The sequence below is a fragment of the Copadichromis virginalis genome, linkage group LG7 (genome assembly GCF_057382275.1).
Source record: "Copadichromis virginalis isolate Kocher_CV1m ecotype Utaka linkage group LG7, C_Virginalis_male_GT1.1, whole genome shotgun sequence".
NCBI lineage: Eukaryota > Metazoa > Chordata > Actinopteri > Cichliformes > Cichlidae > Copadichromis > Copadichromis virginalis.
Genome location: NC_140624.1, coordinates 52,573,799 through 52,596,093, shown reverse-complemented (window position 1 = coordinate 52,596,093; position 22,295 = coordinate 52,573,799). Strand labels below are relative to the sequence as shown.

Genomic DNA, 22,295 nt, shown 5'->3' with positions numbered 1-22,295 from the left:
CCAACTCAGTCCAATCAACCTCAAACCATTAACCAGTACAGAATGGTACTATACTTATTTCACACTACACCCCATTACATCCCAGTGTCACATAAATTTGAAAACTTTTTCCCTCTAAAACCCTGTCCAGTTTATTTACGTTGAGACTTTTTCGCCTCATCTGGCACATGACTGAGGACTCATCACAGTTGTTTTCCATTACATCATAAATAACCTTAACTACCTACAGGCCACAACAAGTCAGAACAGCACTGACCACAGCAGAACAAGCTTTATTCCTATTTTTCAGCAACTGAAATGAAACCCTGTGTCACAGCTGTGCTAATATGTTGAGATAATTTAAATTTAATATATTTTGGATGGTAGAGATAAGTAATGGTTTGTAACCTCACCCATGATGAGGAAACTCAGAAAAAAGTCCTTCCCTATAGACATAATAAAAGGACAGAGAAATTAATCATTGAAAACAAACAAATCATATATAAAGAAATGTCAGCTGTCCTACATTACTACTGAAGTGTCTGAAAGATATCAAAGCATGGATGGCCTAATTTTTTGGAATTTTAATGAAAGTAAGACTGAGATCGTTGTTTTCAGACCCAGTGGTGTTTGTGATTCCTCGTCTCTTGGACCTGGTCCCCTGCATTCATACGTGACTAACCTTGCTATCACACTGGACTGTGATTTTATACTAGATAAGCAGATGAATTCTGTTATTAAAGCTAATTTTTATCATTTGAGACTTTCATAAAGAATCAAATCCACTTTATCCTGTAAAATCTTTGAACGTCTTATTCAACTTCTGTCATAATGCCCCTTGGACGATTGCACTGCGCTCTATATTGGCCTTAGAAAAGCTTCCCTTAACGCCCAGACCAAAGTGCTTCAGCTCATCTTTTAGCCGGAACCTGCAAACGAGACAACATTTCCCCGTCCTGGCATCTCTCCACTAGCTCCCAGTTCAGTTCTGGATCCATTCTAAGATTTTATTATTTGTTTTTTAAACTTTTAATGGATCACTGCCACCATACTGAGCTCTTAACTCCATATGTTCCCTCAAGATCACTGAGGTCCATGGACCAGCTGCTCCTGCTGTCCCTAAAACCCGGCTGAAAACCAGGGGCGTGCGAGCCTTTTATGTTATTCATCATGGCTCATCATTATACTAAACGGTGGTTTTATAATATAAGTAAATGACTCTGAGGGGAAGAGAGAAATCAGCTTTCCCAATAAAACTCAAAGACCTTCAACATATTTAAAAGGTTTAAAATGATTTATAGGATGTTTAGCTACTAAGCAAACATTATTATCATAGCAGTATAACTCACAGCAGCGAAACATGATGGCTTCTAAGTTGAAATCTTTATATTTTATATCATTTTATACACCAAACCATCACACTGGTTTAGCATACTCTTAAAGGCACTGTTTCCGGGAATATGTTTGTTTGCTTTCTTACTGAATTAGATGAGAAAGAGTGCAATTTTTCATTTGAAAAATCAAAATCAATCAACCTTGGGATAAATATACAATCCAACCAAGCCAGAAAGCAGGGGGGAAAAGCCAGACTGACTTTGTCCAAACACAAACAACAATTCACTTAAGTTGGCTGATTGACACACTAAGTTTGTTGGATCAGTGACACAAATCTATCTGAAAAAAACAAACCCAAAAAACATCAGTTTGTGGTTTAATGCCATGTTGAAGTTGGGTGTAGTGAGCTCTAGTCTCATATTTAAGCTTAGATGAAAAATTGATGCCTCCTTAATGTCTAACTCTTGCCAAGAGAACAAATAAGCATATTTCCTGGAAGTAAATGCAATATAAAACACATTTATGAGGCCTTGCTGCATTGAACCTCAAAACACATTAAAGATTAAAACATGTATGAAATTGCCTGTCCCAGTTTTGTATGTATTACTGTAGAGTGTGTCATTACACATTCTTTTGGCAAGAAGGAAAGTAGATAGTGAGAATTATGGCATTATTATGTTAGAGATGAGACTTTGGAGGACTCCTGTAAAGAAATACAGACTTAATAACAAAAATAATAATCACCATCAGTACTTTGGATAAGCTGAGATGATGGTGGTGGTCATGACATGATGACCATCACCACGTGGGGGCCAGGTCCCATGTAGTACGCTAAAAGTCTTATACATATACAGTATGTGAAGCATGACTCTGCCTCGGCTGCTTCATCACTGCTGCTTTTCTATATTCTCTTGGCAGGACGTCTCATTCATCCAGCAAATTAAATGTAAAAATGAGAAATCATTGTGCCTGCAGGGATTTTGGTCCCTCTCTGCAATGTGTTCTGCAACAGCACTAAGAAATTATTCATATAAAGGGCAGAAGACAGTAAGAGTGGTTTACATTACCTCCCCTGCAGATGACGCAGGGTGGCAACCTCCTTTACACTCCCAAAATCATTCCTTGCTGCTAAAAGAAGGAAAAATAAAGACTAGTGCTGGGTAAACTGGCCACAAAATACACAGCACTGATATTAATGTTTACTATGCATACGCTCAGACACTTTGGGTATTTATTGCTTACAAGATAAGATAATAATAATAATGATAATAATAATAATGGACAAAGAAGAAGAAATTGTTTGTAAAATCAACATCTTTGAACACTCACATCCTAAAATCACATACCTCATCAAACAAATGATCAGCATGAACATTTTGGCTGCCCCTGTAAAATTAATCAAAATAAAATACAACCTCATATGTGATTTTTGTCTTTTTGATCTTTGATCAAACATCTAACTCCCAGACTGATGCTGGCAGGAGTTATAATCAAAATAATCAAAATGATGAGACAGCCTTCATATCACAGTATCACATCTTTTTATTTAGCTTTGATTATTTATGCTTTGCCATGCCACACAGAAATAAGTGGTGATTCTGGGCTATGAGGGGTCATGTGCTCTTAAAACCACAGGAGATAAAGAAGAACTTCGCTTTTACTGCATGTCCAGATTAATTTCTCTGAGACAACGCCCCAAGGAGCAATAAGAGGGCATCGTCCACGCTTGTATAGGCATAATCTGCAAATTAAAGAGTCCTTGAAAGCCCTCAGTAGGAGTCTGAATGCTGCAGGACTGGCCACTCACTAAAAGTTAGTGTCACTGGCTCATAGTCTTACTGAGGGCACAGGACCGTCCATGTTTCTCACAGGGACAGTGCAGAATGTAATGAAACATCCACTTAATGTACAGTAAAGATGCACACAGAAGAGCTTGGACCTTTGTTTGTTGACTTATTGACCTGTCTTGTCACCTGCAACACTTTCTGTGCTGCATGAGCAACGGAGGAATGTGATCATTGGATATACAATGTGCAGGAGCTTCAGGTAGCATTTAAATCCATACATTTCCAAAATTGAAAATATCACAATTAAGTGATAATATTGGCAAAAATTACTATCTGTTGCAATCTACATACACATAAATTCATTTAGTCCACTTACATTCACAGTACATCCAGAACCTCAACGATCTAAAACAGAAATGCCTCCACCAATAGTTACTGGACAGTTATTTAACTGCAAAACGACATAGCTGCTGACAATCTTACTTAACCAGAATATAACCAGTTGGCAACTAGGTACGACAAGTCACATATTGCAAAGAGATTGGCTGCTGATAAGTTGTGCTTACTGGTGCAGACTGATTTAGACAGTGTCTATACATGATTTTGCAGTTATTTACAAACCTTTGCAACTTTATCAGCCTCCAGTGGTTTGGAGACAGGCTGCCTCTCAGCAGGTAACCTGTGCAATCACCTTGTGATCAAAAAATGGTTGTCCAGAGGTTTGGGTTTCAAAACTGAACTTGATTCACTGAGTGCAAAAACATTTGGTGGGATTCCAGGAAAACCACTGATTTTTCTTTATTGTAAAGAAGTTGCCATCCGATTTTTTTTTCCTCTAGTGTGACTGAGCCATCATCCAGTTCAGGGGTTGCTGGAGACTTTTCCAGATGACCTTTGGTTTAGAGGTGGGATAAATCTGTTCTTCACTGAGAGGCAAACAACCATGACAATTACATCCACAGTTTCAACCAATTTAAAGTCAATAATTTTCCTAATATGAATGCCTCTGGACGCTTAGGGAGAACACGCAGAACCTTCTTCCTGTGAGGTTCTGTCCTAACTAGCAAACCTTAATTATAAATGCATGTATGTAAATACAGAGTAGAAGTTACATCTTGTGCTTCTAGTCACTTTTGATTTTTTTGGTGCCTCATTTATTGAATAAACATAAATGCGGGATTGTGGTTCTCTCAAAAGATTATTGTGCCGTATGGTGGTTCAAAAAGTTCATACAAAGGGCACAGACTATCAATTTGCACAAAAAACAAAGCGACTTTAATGAATTTATGAATACATTAACAAAAAACAGGATGCTGTAGCCTTGTCACAGAGCCAAGCCAACAAAAGTCCAAAAAGAAAGATAAACTAACACAGAAAATAAAACCCAAACGTAAAGAACTAAGCACAAACGAAAAAGAGATAAGCAGGGAGAGGTGAGTAGGGGTTTATTAAGAGGCAAAATGACAAAGAACAAGTCGAACTTTAAATACGGAGGATTTATTGAGCACATAAGAAAACAACAAACAACAACATGGACTGGAATATAAAATACAGGGAGGCTTAGAAGCAACTAAAAACTACAGACTTTCCTGTTTCATATCTGTTACACAATCATAATTTTGAGAAGACAGAAATGAAACCATATTTCCAGATTTGGCAGTTTTCCATAGTTTTGTTTGGGATTTTTTGTTGTTGTTGTTTTTTTTTAATCTAATTATCCATAAACATTTATTAGTTTTTGTATTCCGGTAAAACTGTCGCTCCCGTTATGTGAGCAGCGCAGTCAGATAAAGATCAGGTTTGGTAGGTTTAGATCATTTTTAAAACTAAATTACAACAGTATTTGTAATAAAAGTTGTGTTTATTTATTTATTTACTTGATAAATATATTGAACTTTCTTGCTTTGTGATCGATAGATTTTCCACTCTTAAACATAAGGTTCTGAGTTACCCTAATTGCTCAGATTAAACAAGACATAAATGGTAAGGTTTATGGTTGTTATTTTATTTGCTCCTTATAGTCACACCATTAGTTGTGATTGTCATAATGCACTGTTCATTGTTGGTCCAGCAAGAAGTGCAGCTAGTGCCACTGTTAAACTGATAAAACCCCATTTGATAGATGGAAACAATCAAGAGTGCAATACAGTCTGTATTCCTGTTGTAATCCTGTAGGTTTCGACCCTAAAGGCCACTCAAGAATGTATGAGCCGTAGCATTCTGGGAGGTTTAAAGTGCTTTGTGAACTATATCATCAGACTCAGCAATGAGCTAACAGCGCCTACTTACTTGCATGAAGCCTCCACAGTGACGCACAAGCTGTGTGGTCCCCAGGACAGGACTGTTGTAACAGCATGTTAAAGAGACAGCAGTGGGTGGGCAAACATAAAAATGTGGACGAGATAACCTAACACAAGTTATGGAGAGCTGTATGGGGGAGTCTTCATGTTAAACTTGTTGAGAAACAGCCTCAAATGATTTGTTCTGCCTCAGCTCCCCTCTCCCTTTCTGCTGGTAGCAATCTTCGTCCCACATACGTATAAAACCTTAACTGCTCAGCTACAGTTATTTTACACCCCGTTACTAAGATGGCAAAGATGCTGTACTGTAACATGCTTATGATAATGTGCTCAGCAGTTTGATGTCTCACAAGAAAGGAGGCTAACACGGCCAACATCAAAGGCAGTTATTGTTAAAAAAAAAGTGTAGAGTAATATAAAATACAGTTGGGTAGCCGAAACCATTATAGTCACATACACTAAAAAAAAATCATAGCACTAAAAAAATTACAAAATGTAATAGTAAAGAAAAAAAGAGAACACCAGAAATAGAGCTTTATAGTAAAAACAGATTCATAACAATGCTAAAGTTCGAATGATCAGAAGTAACATGTTCTGATTGCCCTGTAGCTTGTTTCACTATAGAGAACCACATTTACAGGTAAAAGAGTAAAGCCTGGTTGCCAGATATCTTGCACTGCACTGTAATACGTTGTCTTTATGAATGAGTAAATATTGTTTGAAATATCAATGTGTATTTGTAGCACTAGCTGAAATGTGACTGTCTCACAGTGTTTCTGACAGTATTTCTACTTGGCTATTAGCTAGCCTGTGCAGCAGTCACACTACCACTACCTGACATGATAAAGATAGAGTGAATGGGAGGTGACAAGTTGAGACAACCAGTTGTATTTGTGCTGTAGCTACCCACTGGCATCAATCAGAAGTGAGTCATTCAGAAACTTTTTATTTTTGTAGGTGGGGTGGTTGTCAGATTTTGTTGAACTGGGGATAGCAGATGTGTTTTGAAGGATGAGAACTGCAGTTCAGGCCATAAATATCATTGGCCTAGACGGGCTAGGTGGACATGTTTCCACTTGAGTAACAAACTGGACTGGTTATATTTGTCTAATGTTAGTATTTGCTCCACTAAGAAATGGAACAAATACCAATGTATATGTAAAAAAATATAAAGAGTTAGACATTCATGAAGTGCCTTGAGCAGCTGGTCAGAAAACACATCTGCTGCTCCCCGACATCCTGGACCCTCTTCAATTTGCCCACAGAAGGAGCAGAGTCATGGACGACACAGTCGCCTTGGCAACACACACTGCCCTCACCCATCTGGAAAACGGGAACACCCTTCCTCCTCGCTCACTGAAAACACAGTGTGCGATTTCTTAGTGTACTCTTGTGCTCCTTTTTCACTTCCAAGAACATCATCATTAAGTTTGCAGGCAATAGGACTGTTGTAGGCCTTATTGCAGACAATGATGAGACAGCCGACAAAGCTAAACAGGCCAACAACCTTTCTCTCATCAGCAGAACAATGGAGATGATAGTGAACTATCATCCAGAAGAGAACACTGGCTCATCCATATTAGCTATGCTAACATTGAAGTGGTAGGCACTTTCAACTTACTCAGTGTGAACATTACTGAGAATCTATCCTGGAACCTTCACATGGACATCACGGACAGAAAGGCCCGTCAGTGCTCATACTTTCTGAGGACACTTAGTTTTACAAGACACTATCTCCTGAATCTTCCACAGAAGCACGATCGACAGCCTGGTGACAGGCTGTATGACAGTTTTGGAATGGAAGTTGCTTGCTAAAAGCTGGAAATCACGACAGAGATTGGGGCAGCCATCAGAGATCGTCACTGCCAAGAGCTATCCCGCCATTAAAAAGATCTGCCTGATGTCTGTGTAAGGCCGACAGAATTATCAAGGATCATAGCCATCCAGAAAACCAGCTGTTCTCCTTGTCCATGCATTGGTGAATTACTGCAGTACAATATGTAACAGTATAATTTAATCGGTCACTGGTACTGCTGTTTATAACTCTCAGTTTACCCATGTGCAATAATTCTCCATACTCCTAATCTAATTCTCCCAAGAACCTCAGTATCCATGTTGCATCTGTAAGTCTTCTCCTAGCAAAGATTGCTGGTTCCTGCTGTATCTTTTACAATAATCTGAACTACAACTCAAGGATGGCGTTTTAGAGCTGCAGCAATGAATAAACCTAATTTATTAAACGCAAACAGGTAACTCACATTGATGAATCCAGAGATAATGACTTGATTCTTCAGTTCATGTTTGATTTAAAAAACTTTTTGGCACTTTTAAATTCATTGGGGATTTAAAGCCACGACTTTTAGTTTTAGTTCCCATTCTCTTTAATTTAATTTTCAGATACAGCAGGCAGCAGTCGTCAATTACTCCTTATGTAGATTTCTCATAAAAAATGTAATCACATTCCCTCACTAATGATTCAGCAGCAGAAGTGATTTGTTATATTACATGTTTGACTCAGAACAACTTCATCAAAGGTGCCCTTAAACAACTTCAAAGACTTCACACCCACTTGCCTCATCTTCTGTATTTAACACTTGAAGGAAAAGAAAACAAGGTATTTTGGTTTTAATAAGCAGTCTGTACAGTCTGGAATCAAACACAAATTCCTTAGTTCCAGTGACTGCACAAAGCAATTAAGAAGTCCCATCCTAAGTGTGAAGACGTGCGTTCACACACCGACCCGCTCAAAACCCACATGACTCCATAAGCTCTTACCAGCAAAGCCTTTATTATGTTACTGACATGGACATGGACAGCTGGAGACACAGCGGCCAAGTAGTCATTCCTGTTATACTTCTTTGAAGTCCACTTGAAATCCGCCACCTGGGGTGCGTGCGTAGTTGGTGCATTGAAATGTAAATTCTTCGCAGATGAGCGTGTGTGGTCACAAAAATATTGCTAGGCACCTGGATGTCAGCATAGACCCCTGTGCTCAGTGTTTGATGATGAAATTAACGTCACTCGCACCTCAGCGGACTCACATAATCAATGCATAAGAAATGAGAAAACTTAGTAGTTGCCGTTCTTACCTCATTTACATGAACCATAGAGACCACTGAAGTAAACCTTTTACTAATGTAGTGTACAAATTAACGCGGTATCAGTAATCAAACTGTATGTAGCTTATCACATTGTCGATGCAAGATCATAGTCAGTATGATTGTAGGTAATACAGGCAGCCACAAGCCAAATGGAAAAACTAATGAGCATTTAGGAGCTAAAGTGCCTGAGTTTCCCTTAATGATGCAGTACAGACCAAAATAGGACAAAAAGAATTGGGCTTTTAGTGGTCAGAGGGCTGGAAACAGCTGCTGGGAATGATTGCTGTTGGGTTCCTATATGCTTTTTCTTTCTCCAATTCTGGATCATAGGAGGGCCGGATACAAGCTATCATATGGTGAGAGGCTGCTAGTCTAAGCCGAAGATTAAAACCAAAAGAAATTCATGCTCCGATTCATGCCTGCGTTTATTTGGATGTTAGCACCTCCAGAACAACTGCAACATCCACACAGAAGGGTGGTGGATTTGTACCCAAAGAAGAGCTAAGCCACAGCCAAGGAATGGATTAATATGTGCTAAATCAACAATAATTACGAACTCATTACTTTTAAAATTCTAAATATATATGGAAATGAGAGCAGTCACAATAGTTGTAGGTTTTTTAACCCTGCGAAGCCTCGATTTGTGGCTAGTAACTGTATCTATGCAGTATAAGTTACAGCCAAACAAATGAAGGCTCTGTACATTAAAGTCCTTAACCACCGAGCCCAAGTTCATCACATGTTAGGTTTTAAAAGCAACCGGTGAAATAAGTTAAATACTAATGAGACTTCTTATTAAGATAAGATAAGATAAGATAAGATAGAACTTTATTAATCCCTCGGGTGGGTTCCTCTGGGAAATTCGACTTCCAAAAAAAGCACAGCAACGACCGAAGTTACAGTTACAGAACTGTTATATATATATATATATACACACACACACACACACGCATATATAAATACAGAGACAAATATAAATAAAATATACAAAGGGGATAAATAGAATAAATAGGAATAAAAAATAAAAATACAAGTGAATTGCACATTTCAAGTATTGAGTCTGTTGCACTGTTGACTATTTACAAAAAGTATTGCACAAAAGGTATTGTACAGTGAGGTGCAGAGGCACTGCAGCTTAGTTGTTCCCCCCTCCTTTGTCCTCCTGTTTCCCCTCCCTCTCCCCTCCAGAGAGGAGTTAAACAGTCTGATGGCGTGTGGGACAAAGGAGTTTTTAAGTCTGTTAGTTCTTGTCTTGGGGAGAAGCAACCTGTCACTGAACAGACTCTTCTGATTGTTTATGGCCGTGTGCAGATATTAAAAAGAAAGGGTAATCATATGGTTATTTCTAGCTCAACTGGGAGCTTGATTCATAATAAAATGGGCAATTTCACCTAAGTCCCCCCTCAGGGTAACTTGTAAACTAAAGAGGGATTTGATGTGAAGGGTATGAGAGCTGTGGTGGTGTGTTATCAGCTGAGTAATTTGCTCTTGTACAAACATGAATTACTGTTATCTAAGTGCCCCCTGACAGCCGATTGGCTCCTCATTAGGCCTGTGTGAAATGAGATTAGCAATGAGACTCTAAATTATGATCCAGAACACATAATCTCTCACATGCATATACCCTTTGTGTGTCTCTCCACTTCATCTATTTCTGCCATCCTCTTTTTTTTTTAACTTCATTGCTTTCTGTATCTTCCCCTGCGGCTGGTCATTCCTCGTCTTAGCAGCTCTCCTCTCTTGACCTCTTACCTCTTCTCTCTTTTTTTTCCTGCACCACCGACCTCACTCTCAGAGTGTAACTGCAGTGGGAGATCAGACCAATGTGTGTTTGACATGGAACAGTACCGGAGCACTGGCAGTGGGGGGCGATGTGTGAGCTGCAGAGACAACACCGATGGGCCCCACTGTGAGCGCTGCAGAAATGGCTACTACCGGAAATCTACAGAAGATCCCTGCCTACCCTGCAACTGCAATGTCAACGGTAAACTGCAGACACAAAAATCTCAGTTGTTTTGATAATAACTGAAGCCCTAATTATGATCCATGCCAATGTCATTACTTGCTACTTTTGTTTTCTCCTGCATGAGAAAATGTAATTATGTTTAAATTGGAATGCCACACTGGCACAAAAAAGCACCATATGCAAGCTTTAGCTACAAATGAATGGGACTCATAGGATTAATTTTACAAATTTTATGGCCAATGTTTTTAAAAAATTAATGGCACTGCATTAATATTTTCTACGTCCCATCAGCTCACCAAACTTGCCTAGGAGTAGAATCTTTTTCAATTTATAATTCATTCAATCTCATCTTAGTTATCATTGCCTTAGCTTCCACGATGATCATTAAGGAAATCCATGGATTTACTCACCCATGCGGGTGTAAATTGATCCAGTTGACTCACTGAACATTATCAATGAAAAGACTCATTGCTCATTAAGCAAGGCCTAACTTTAGGTGGAGGAGCATTAGTGGTGGTGGAGCACAAATTATGTTTGTGCTTCACCCATCATCAGAGAATGAGAGAGAAAAGTGAACAAAAAACATTAACTATCTTTTCCTCTTCATATAAATAGTGTGCGGTGAAGGCACAGAGCTGTTGGAGTCCATTATATTGATCAAAGGTTATAGCAGACTCCATCAGGCTTCCCTTTTTCTCTTCTTTCTGCCCCAGATGGCCTTTTTTCTCCATTAACTAAAGCTTCACTATATCGGCTACAGTGTAGAAGCAAGGTTATATACTTCTCTTCCAGGAACAGAAATTCAAAACAAATGTTCATTATTTATAGATAGAAAGATAGATAGATATTTATAGAAAATACTCATAATTCTTGTCCAACACTATGATTACATTTTTCTTTATTTGAACCCTTCCAGGATCTGTGAGTCTACAATGTGATATAGAAGGAAGGTGTGCTTGTCGGGAAGGTGTGACAGGAGAAAAGTGTAACACATGCCAGGCTGGCTTTCACTCGATAGGCCCCGGTGGCTGCAGGTGAGCAACATACATATAGTAATATATACAGTATACATGCATTCATTTTATGTTAGTGAACACAAGGCTCACTGACATTACATTTCATACAGCTTTCCTGTTTTATAGATGTGACACCTAACTTCCCAAAGCCTGAATTTATCAAACTGCAAAGCAGGACAAAAGGATTCAAATTTCTCGACGTGACACTACTGTGAATTAGTGACCTTATCAGCAAGTACCAGGATGTGCCAAACACAATGTCAAACTGCTAACAAGCATTGTAACAAGCAAGCCACCAAGTGCAGTGTTATTTTCCACATGGATAAAATTCATTTCAGTTTTATTAAGCTTTTTATTTCAGGGTGTCACGTATATTCATCATGCACAATATTAGTTACGCCAATGTGATTTTTTTGCTTTATGTATGTTCGGAGTCCACTGAATTACTTCATGGTTATCCCCTTTTATGGAAGTGTGCAGAAGTTGTCTGACTTCTATCAACAAAACCTCATATTATTTTTGTCTACATTACACAAATGCATTGTTTCCTGTCTAGCTATATTTTAAAGTTTTTGTTTTCAAAGTATCTTTTACTATTTTTGTTCAGTTTCACTCTTCCAATTAGTGCCCTATTCAGCCACCACAAGCAGTTATATCCAGCACAGAAGCTCAGATAAATCCATGGCACACAACCTACTAAATACCAAACTGTGAACAAACCAACATGTTCTAAACCCCAACTCATCACACAGTGACACAAGTCAAAAAATCTTTTTCACGTTTATCAGAAGACAGCAAGCATCAGTGTATTTTGTAAGAAGCTGAGATATATTATGTGGTGCCGGGCCATTTAGTGCCCTGTATGTAAATCCTAAAATCTACTGAAAGCCAGTGTAAAGACTATCTTAGCATGCTTGCTAGAATGTGTTAATAGTCTGGCTGCAGAATTTTGTACTGTATAGCTTGGAAGCACAAAAGACATGGTTTGTCCAAGCTGGTCAACACACATGATAAATGCAATGACACAAATGCTTGAAAAAAAAATTTTTATAGTTCAGTTGAGTAGACCATATGTCGCAAATTAGGAATGTTACTTAAATGAAAGAATCAGGAAAGAAGCAACGATTTTATATGCAAGTCAAAGAATCAAATATTACACCATGATTTCAAATGCTGGACTTGACCAAAGAGAAGTAAGAGCCTGACTGATTTTAGGAAATAGTTCAGGAGGAGCTATAATCATCTATCAGTCTTGTTGATATTTAAAGTAAGTTCATTATCAGAGAGCCAATCACTAACCTGGATTAAACACTGGACTAGAGTGCTATGGACTAGAGCCTATTCAGATGATGAGGCTTAAAAGATATATACAGCTGAATGTCATCGGCATAGAAACAATAAGAAACTTCATTAAAATTTAGGTAATAAATTACTTTAATTTTATTTATTTTAGACACCAAATATATTAGCACCAAAACTAAAAAATGCTAAAGGGATGTTTTCACAATATAAAGACAACAAGTCCAAGCATCACTCTGTGGCGAATAAGGAGTTAGACTCAGTTGGACACACAGTTAGTGAGTAGGTGGTGGACACAACTGCATTTAAGAAACAGATTTTCTTTTAGAACTGATGGAGAACAAAGAACTCACTGAAGAAATTTGTAAGATTTTTAGTTAAATGAAACAAAACATTTTTTCATGTTTAGTACACAGTAAATATAACTAGTAGAAACACAAAGTCCTAAGACATTTCGCTCAGTTTGCTATCGACTTAGAATGCCAGATCTACTGTTTCTGCTCACCCTTTCTCAACCTCCTAAGACCCAAACTCTTTCACGGCATGCATTTTTAATTTATCTTTGATATTTGGGCTGATTGGGACCTGATGAATGTAAAAACAAAGAATTACCAGATTTTTTTAACCTAATTTTTGTTTTAAAGAAAAATGAGAGCCACATATGAGGATATTTGTTTAAAATTTCGATAGAACAGTAGCAGTATAATGTCCTCGTAAGTAGATATCAGGCCCTTGAAGAGCAAATTTGAGTATTTTTGTCTAAATAATCCAAAAGGTGATGTCCACATATGTGGACGCAGGTCCTAGGAGGTTAAAATAAGTTTGAATCAATTCCTTATTTTATTTGCTTATAACATGAAAATACATTGCCATAGGTCTATATCAACAGCTGAAATTTTTTTTAACTTCATTTCCTCCTACTCAACTTTAAATAATACATTTCCAAAGAAATGTTACCAGTATCATCAACTTTAAAAGGGAAAAGAAAAAGGCTGGTCTAATGTCTTGCCAAGTCATTGCAAACTTTTTGCATGAATTCCCTCCTACCGCATATGGTCGTTGTTCAGATTGGTGAGCCAGCAGTCCTGAATAGCAGAAACGAAAGATCTGGTGTTTGAAGTCCCCTTAGAACCGAGCAAGAGATCATGCAGTCTTCTTCATATTGCCATGGTGACTGAATCCAGCCTTGCTGCCTTCAAAATCTTCAGAGAACAGCTTGAGCTGCAGCTAAAGCCAAGGAGAAACTTAGCCTGTAAAACTTTCTACTTTTCTCCAAAGGTAGTTGAGTGTCTTTATGTAGTTGGTAGCATTGATCTGGTTTTATCCAAATTCATCAATTCATGATTGACTCAAACATTTCCTCTTCTTTTTTTAACTGCCAGCAACTAGTTGACAATGAAGAGTTGTTCATGATAAATAAATAATTTAATAATTACACTTTTACTCTTTATTGATCATGATTTGTTTAGCTTTAATGTGTTAACTGTATGCATTACTAATGCATTAAGTAAAATATTATTATAATGTGTTTTACTAAGCTCTGATTTTAAGTTTCAGTATACTAGAGCTCATTGGGTCAGACCGAGTTTAAGATACAGACTTGCTTTCAACCTGTTTTACTGGGAGTGGGTTCAGTCAGACTTTTTTTCCAACCTTTATTGGAACGTGAAGATGCACTGACCAGCTGCATACATTTTTATGATGAAAAGCGCATTTCAACTTTGTCTGAACTGAGAGCCTCATACTAAGTATGAGTGCACATGAGCCTGCATGTAAATTTATAGGAAGGTGTATCTATGTGTGTGTGTGCACAACTGTGTGTTTGTGTGTGTAGGTGCGTCTGTGTGTGTGTGTGTTGTATGTTGTAAAATTCATATTCATAAGAAGTCTATCCGAGCTCTCCCTGACCCCCTTCTATCTGCCGGGGGAATGCTAAGTTGCGATAGTGTTGAAAGGCATATCAATGAATGTTTGGTGTTAATATTATTTCTTCTACCTGGATACTATGACAACAGGCTTTTCAGAGCTGAACATCTGCTGTCTTGAAAGTGAGGAAACCGACATCAGGGATGTCTTCACATCAAATTGTCCTCATCTCAGTGTTTCCTGCCCATTTTCTTTTTCTGCTTCTCTTTTATACATGCGTGCTAAATGCAGTAGATTAAACTATTTTCTATTTTTCTGCAGGCCATGTGAATGTGACCTCAGTGGCAGTGTGGGTGACTGCTCTGCTCTGGATGGACGCTGTTACTGTAAGCAAAATGTGGAGGGACAGAACTGCAACAGGTTGGTTATTGTGCTGTTGTTTGTTTCCCAGATAAAGAACAAACAAGCCAACTGTAAAGGTCTTTTACAATAAAACATCCAAACATTATGTAATATACCTATGTTTGGTCTCTTTTTAGCATCGCTTTTGAAAAAAAATCATTTTCATTATCGCTCCTAAGGGGAAAATAACTTTGCAAATTTCATTCCCAGTCGGCTGGTGCAGCAGAAACAGAGGGCTTAAGAACAATTTGATTCAGACTTGCTTGAACATTTTTAAGCTATCTGTCATTTTAACAACTAAAGCAGTGCAAGCGACCGTTAAACTGTGTCAATAGTCTCTGCTTCTCCCTTTCTGCTTCTATCTTGCTCCTGTGGGATAGAGGATCAAACAGATAACCTCACTATGACATTAGCAATACACACAGCCCCAGGTCTCCAACTATTGAATAATTCTGTACTCCCTGTTTGTTGACTTTTTGGCTGATTTCACGGGTGGTTGAGCAAGCTCCTCTCCTGTGTAATGTGACTAGTGTAGTGGCTGATTTTTAGCGGTGTTCCTGTCCCACCCACATGGCAGCAAGTGCCTGCAGGTCAGGGTGCTAGCAGCTGAGCTCCATTCTTCTTCTTAAAACGCCGCAATGTGTGCAGCGACTTGCGCCCAAACTGCTGAACTGAAAAAAAGCTTAAATAGATAGTGAATATAACAGTGCAGCATGGATGTGGTAAGGAGCTGTAATCAGGTGTGACTAAAGCTTCTGCATGTTAATGACTTTTTTTATGCACGGGGATGTGTGTGTGTGCGTTTGTGTACCTGCAGATGCAAGCCAGGATTTTTCAATCTCCAGCAAATAAACCCAGCAGGCTGCCAACCGTGCTTCTGCTATGGCCACTCGCTGGCCTGCTCCTCGTCCAATCACTATGCTGCTGTCAACATCACTTCTGACTTCGTTGAAGGTATTGTCTTCCCAGTCATTAATGAGGTTTCCCTGTTGCCTTGGGAGCTTTATTACTGAGCCAAAATTAACGAGACCAGCGATGTTTACTTTGTTCTCCCTGACCCTCTGTCCTCACTCCATTTTCAGCATTTGGCTCTGTGCTGAGCTCTCAGGAACAAAGCTGTTTTTTTCTCTTCTTTTATTTTTTAGATAACAAAAAATGAAAGAAAGACAGAAAACATACATAAACATACATTGCAACCTACACAAAGCTGTTTGGACAGATAACCCCTGTAAGAATAAACATACAAACTCTTTGTGAACATGAATATTTAGCAGATGCGATGTCTTTCACCTCCAGATCAAGAAGGCTGGTTGGGAGAGTTTTCTGGAGGGCTGGACTACCCCCTGCTGTGGAAGGAAGGTGAAGTCTACCTGCTGCCTCTTACAGAAGAGGACACTGGCTTCTACAAAGCCCCCGGTGAGTCGGCAAGAAAAATAATAGAGATTTGAACGAATCCACAAGCTCAGATTGTTGTTGTTACCGCAGTCTCAACAGGTGGGCTGCATCCCCCAGGGAGATATTTAAGCTTCGCTGAAATAGATTTTATTCGTTATTAGTGATAAAACAGCCCCAGCTGTTGTTCTTCAAAACAAATATGTAAATGATATTAGTAAAGTATCTGTAATATCCATAGCTTGTTCCTATTGTTCGTTAGTGAGATTAATCAGGATTTTTTTGGCAGCGGGTCACGCGGTGGTTATTCTGTCACCGCTTTTACCAATCCCTTATCAGAGCCATTAGAAGATAAGGGAATAAGCTGGCCCTGCCACAGGACTTAGGGCCCATTTCTATCAGCTGTGCCAGGAGCAAAGGCCTGATGGAATTGGATGTCTTGGCCATGCTGGAGAAGCAACAAAGTGAAAATTGGCTTGGTTTCTTCTTGTCTCCACTAAGTCGCTTCTAAGCATCAAATCCCCCCCCCCCCCCCCCCACCACCACCACCAGCCTCTAGCCACTGTGCAGTCTGCAGCCCGAAGCAAAACAGGAGCAATCCCATTAACTCTGCATCCTGGAGGTTTAATGCCCAAAACGGGCGATCACAGGGAACGACTCCATTTGGAGGCGTCTTTTTTTAGGAAGATGAAAAACTCACAGCTGAAAGACGATGTGACAAGGCCTAGTGGTCGGGCATAATTTATATAATGTCATTATAAATGCATTAGTAAGTTATGGATGCTCAAATGTGCGCGCGTGTGGTGACATGTCCTGACACATGCATTATGATTGCTTATATGCCCAAGCATATGCATATATATATATATATATATATATATATATATATATATATATATATATATATATATATATATATATATATATATATATGTGTATATATATATATATATATATATATATATATATATATATATATATATATATATATATATATGTATATATATATATATATATATATATATATATATGTATATGTGTGTGTTTGTGTGTGTGTGTGTGTGCGTGTGTAATTAGAAATTAACATAGTTAATAATGTTTTGAAAAGTTCATTTCTTGTTCACACACTCTATATTGACGCCTCTGTAGTCCACAGCACTCAGATTAGTGGCCCCCACTGGCCAACAGCAGCTTTGTGACAGCCTGCTTATCTACTTTGTGCAGTACTTGTTTATGTTGTCTCTCCACATAATAAATGCACACATCTATTGCTTTACCATCCCCATTAATGATCAAATTTTCTCCTCTCTTTTTTTCATATTTGTGCATGTGTACAGTTTTTTTTTTTTTTTAAAAGATTAGACCAGAGCAGCAGCTTTGGAAGATTCTCTCACATGGTTTCTCCTCTTCTTTTATTTATTTTTAATTTGTATTTTGTGCTGAAATCCCTCTCCAGTGTTCGTCACCAAAGAAAGAGATAATTCTCAGTGACAACTCCTCCTCGAACATCATGCAAAACACAATTTCTGTGATTGCCGCAAATGTATTTGTCACCGTAGTTTGCTTTCGCCTTGAGCTGTCACTTGAGGGACGGGATTCAATCATCTGTTATTTTATTGAACTGGTAAAGCAAGGGAGTGGCACGTTTTGGGGGATCTTCATGGCTCATTCTGCTCCAGAAATATCAGCCATAGCTAGGAGAAGGACAGGGCGTCACAGATATTTCCTTAATAGTGTTTAACAAGGAGTTGCTGGCCAGGCTGGCAGCCTTTTTAGACACTATGTGAAACGAAAAAGGGAGAAAGAATCTCAGTCGAGTTTCCTGAATTCCCCATGACAATCAAACAATCACTTACACCAGCTGGGCTGTCAGAATTGTTCCTTCTTCTGCGCTGTGTGAAGATCTATTTTTTTTTTCTTTTTCATTTTTGCTCACATCTCAAATTGTCCTCCCTTCTATTTTCCTTTCAGCGCTAGTCTGTCAAGTAGTAAATTAATATACGTGGGCATTTACGAACGAGTATTTGTGTATGTACTTGAGGACGCTGTTTCTCTGAAGCATTGCCACTTCCCCTCCTTCCGATCCTGGACATCTGCTTGACAGTTGACACAGGCTGAGTTCAAGTCCCCGCGGTGACTCAACAGACGGAACGCTCGAGTGTGGCTGCCAGGAACTATCACAGACAAACATGAAGTACCACCCTAAACAGTTGCTTTGACCTGCCTCCAGCAACTGTGGTCACCACTTGAATCTGCTGGACAGTAACGGCGGTTCTCTTGGCTGAGCACTGTTTCATGCTGAAGGGGACATCATCTAACATAAGTCCTTGCAGCCATGGGTTGGAGAAGCTTGCAGTGTGGATTTGAGTATATGCACCACATGCCAACCTGCTAAGCCTTAAGCAGGGGAGAAGTGGGGGGGGAGTGAATTTTAATGCAATAATGTCTAGCAGAAGGGAGGCGAGCAGCATATAGTTGAGGAGTGAAAGGGAGAGAAAGAAGATCCGTGATATCAGCCCCAGGCTACCTGTCAGTCTGACTCAAGCTGCATGTGGCAGCTAAGGGCCTCACACAGCCTGAGCACTACCTGCAACTAAGTCTGCATGTAATTCAGTCTAGTGGCCTCATCATCTGGAAGGGTATACAAAAACAGAAGGGAGATGCAGCAAATGTAAATCGGGGAGTGCAGTGCAAACATGGAAAAGGGAGTAATGAGAATAAAAATAAAACTGAGGTGAAGAGAAACAGAGCAGAAGCAAAAGTCAGCCAATTTAGACTGAGTGATTGAGTGAGACAGTTCAATATGCTTGAAATAAACTGATAACTAAAGACATCCTGACAGGCAATATTTCAGGCTCTGCAAAAAAATCTGTGCCCTCTTGGAGTTTCTTTAGTCTTGACCACAGGCAGTAAATAAAAGATGGTTGTGAGCATTGAGCAATCACCTGGTGGTTTAATGTCTGTTGTTGTTTTCTGGGTTTTTTTGGGGGTGTGTGTGTGGGGGGGTGGGGGGGGGGGGTTGTTTAGTTTTAATCTAGCAGATATGACCACTGCTGAGCTTTGCTAGCGCTGGCTAGGTACTTTTGTTAGTAGGGCACATTCTTAATTCACTGATAATAAATCCCATGCTAATTGTGGCGTGAAGAAATCAGAACTGCTTATAAAAGTACTTGCTGGGAAAACTAACCAGCCAGCTCCTTACACAAAATGACAGCCATCTGTCACTCAGACTGGTTACCTTTCCTAACTTTACGCCTTAAATGGATAATTTCTTTAGAAAGTCACTTCCCCGTGCAGTCATGAAGGAGGGAAAGAGCTATAAAGACCCAAGCTGTTTTTTTATACCAGGCTGTAAACGTGTTTATTTCTGCTGTATTTCTGCCAGGAATTGAATCACTTTTGCAGCCGGCCTCAAGTGGCCATTTGAGCAACTGCAGTTTTTGGCACTTGGTGTTGGAATCACTTTAAAATTGGAGGTTGATCTTGGCAAAAATATTATTACATGTGAGTCTCTTCTTATTGGTGTTAACACACCATTGATAACTTTCCAAAGCTTTCCCCATAAACCTCATATATCATTCACTGTGGACTTCCTGGATCTTCTCACTTGCAGTGTACCTGTAATGTTCTGCCCACACAAACACACTGCCCTGCAGTTATACTTTTGGTGTAAACACTCTAATAAAAGAACAGCATGTCAGAATTCCTCTTAGAAAAGTTCTGTGTGGGTTTCACAAGAGCCCTCAGAGCTAACACAAGTAATCTGAGTAGATCACAGGTTCACGCTGCTTCACACTCCACTGTGTCCTCTTCTCTGAAGTATATGAAGCAGCTGTAATTCTTAAAAACTGTAAAACAAAAAATAGTCTGCTCTTAGCCTTTATAGCATCTTTAAACTTCATCACTTTTACAAAGCGTATTGCATGTGTTTTGCATTTACTCACACGCACACTAATGGCAGCAGAGCTGCCATTAATTACACACGGACATCTGCATATGAATATACTAGAGATGGCACGATACCACTTTTTTATGTCCGATACAGATATCATAAATTTGGATATCTGCCGATACCGATATGAATCCGATATAGTGTGTTTTTTAATCAATAAAACTTTTTTTTAAATATCTTGCTGCATTTTGTATAAGTTCATATTCAAGTTTAAATAAACAACACTAAAGCTATTCTGTTATACCTGTGTGTAAAAAAATACACTGCACCCAAAATATTTCATAGTTCAGCAATACTGATCAATCTAATAAACTTAAACCTGCACCATCCTCCCTATTTTGGTATTTTAAAGAGTACTTAGCGGAAATATTAAGCAACCTAACTGATAGGGTTGCAAACTCCCAGCAAAATAAAAAAATAGGGAACCACCCCCACCCTCCACCTCATGATGCTTAATCGACGTAATCAACTTTAGTTTGATGCAGTGTGAAAAAAAATGCACAGAAATAAATTATTTTTCAAAAATAATTAAATAGATTCAACATCTTTCTTCTACAGAATTGCAGACTGCACAGATGGTACCTTCCCAAAAGAAAAAGTACTATAGCTTACTACGGTATATTAGACTTAACAGTTACTATATAAGTAATGGACTTCTATACATTTTACATCAGATTAAGACTTTGGGTGTAAGATTCAGATAATTATTTATTAAAAGCTGGACATTTTAAATGAGAATAAGAAAGAAAAGTATGTCTTTGTGCCCCCTTTTCCCAGTTCATGCCCCATCGGCCCCCCTGGCTAAACTTTGCTAGATCCGCCCCTGCACAGTTACCAGCCGTCAGCTGCGTAGAAAATGATCCTGGTGTAGAAAGTTATATTAAATAAATTCTAACAACAGCTTATCAAGGTTAAACGTGCTGCTGTTGTTCAGCCGCTGGTTTCCTCCTTCTGGTGCAAAGTGGGCCAAAAACAAAGAAGAGAGACGGACTCACGACAGAAAAGCCGATCAGCTGATCATTGATCAGTTTCACTATTGAAGTAGCAGCAGGAGAGGGAGGGAGAGAGAAGAGGCCGTCTCTCCATATATCGGTTGTTAAGTTTAACGTGGGAATGCTTTACAAACATTCAGAGATGAACTTACACACTTGCTTTACTTCTCTCTGGGATAACTTCCTGGAGATGAAATGCTGGTTTGGTAGCTACGCTACAAATACACACAGCTGCTCTATCACGTGCTGCATACTGCTCCAACATGCTACTGTTATGAGCCGAGTTACGCCGTGTTGCAAGTTTTGTGAGGTGCTTTTTTGATATTTAATGGATCAGATTACATTTTTTATTTCTCTCCGAAATCCGATCCAGTAATTTACGTCAGTATCGGACCGATACCGATACGTAATATCGGATCGGTCCATCTCTAGAATATACATCATCTCTAGGCATGGGACTTTTGGTTCTGGAAGCCATCTTTGGTTGCATGTTGTTAAATATCTCAATGTGGATAGCAGGAATGAAATCTTGAAACCATACAGTGCCATTTGATCACATGTAATTTTTTTATTAGCCATTTAAAAGCATATCTAAATTTTTTTTAACAATGACCAAAAGACATAATAGAAACTTTGAGGAGAGGTATACACTTGATACAATAGAAACCCCCCAAAAAGTTAGCAGACCAGTCAATGTTTTTTCAAAGTGGGGATTTTGTGGGTCCACATAGCAGACCAAGAACCAAACTGCAAAACCCCTCTCTGCCACCTGAGCCACAGTCCCCTAGTACAGCAGTCCCCAATCTTTTTTTGCGCCACGGACCAGTTTATGACCAACAATATTTTCACGGACTGGTCTTTAAGGTCTCGCAGATAAATACAACAAAATAAAACCAGTACCGGTACAA

General features: G+C 39.0%; 1 protein-coding gene across 1 annotated transcript in view; it reads left to right on the top strand.

Annotated features, from left to right (window-relative positions):
- The window catches only part of lamc3 (laminin, gamma 3), a 152,447-nt gene that overhangs the window by 45,779 nt on the left and 84,373 nt on the right, over nt 1-22,295 (top strand). Inside the window, exons 5-9 of the mRNA XM_085464129.1 lie at nt 10,298-10,486; nt 11,385-11,502; nt 14,971-15,069; nt 15,869-16,005; nt 16,348-16,467. Of these exons, the coding sequence (XP_085320255.1) occupies nt 10,298-10,486; nt 11,385-11,502; nt 14,971-15,069; nt 15,869-16,005; nt 16,348-16,467 (663 nt within the window). The remainder of the gene's footprint in view (nt 1-10,297; nt 10,487-11,384; nt 11,503-14,970; nt 15,070-15,868; nt 16,006-16,347; nt 16,468-22,295) is intronic.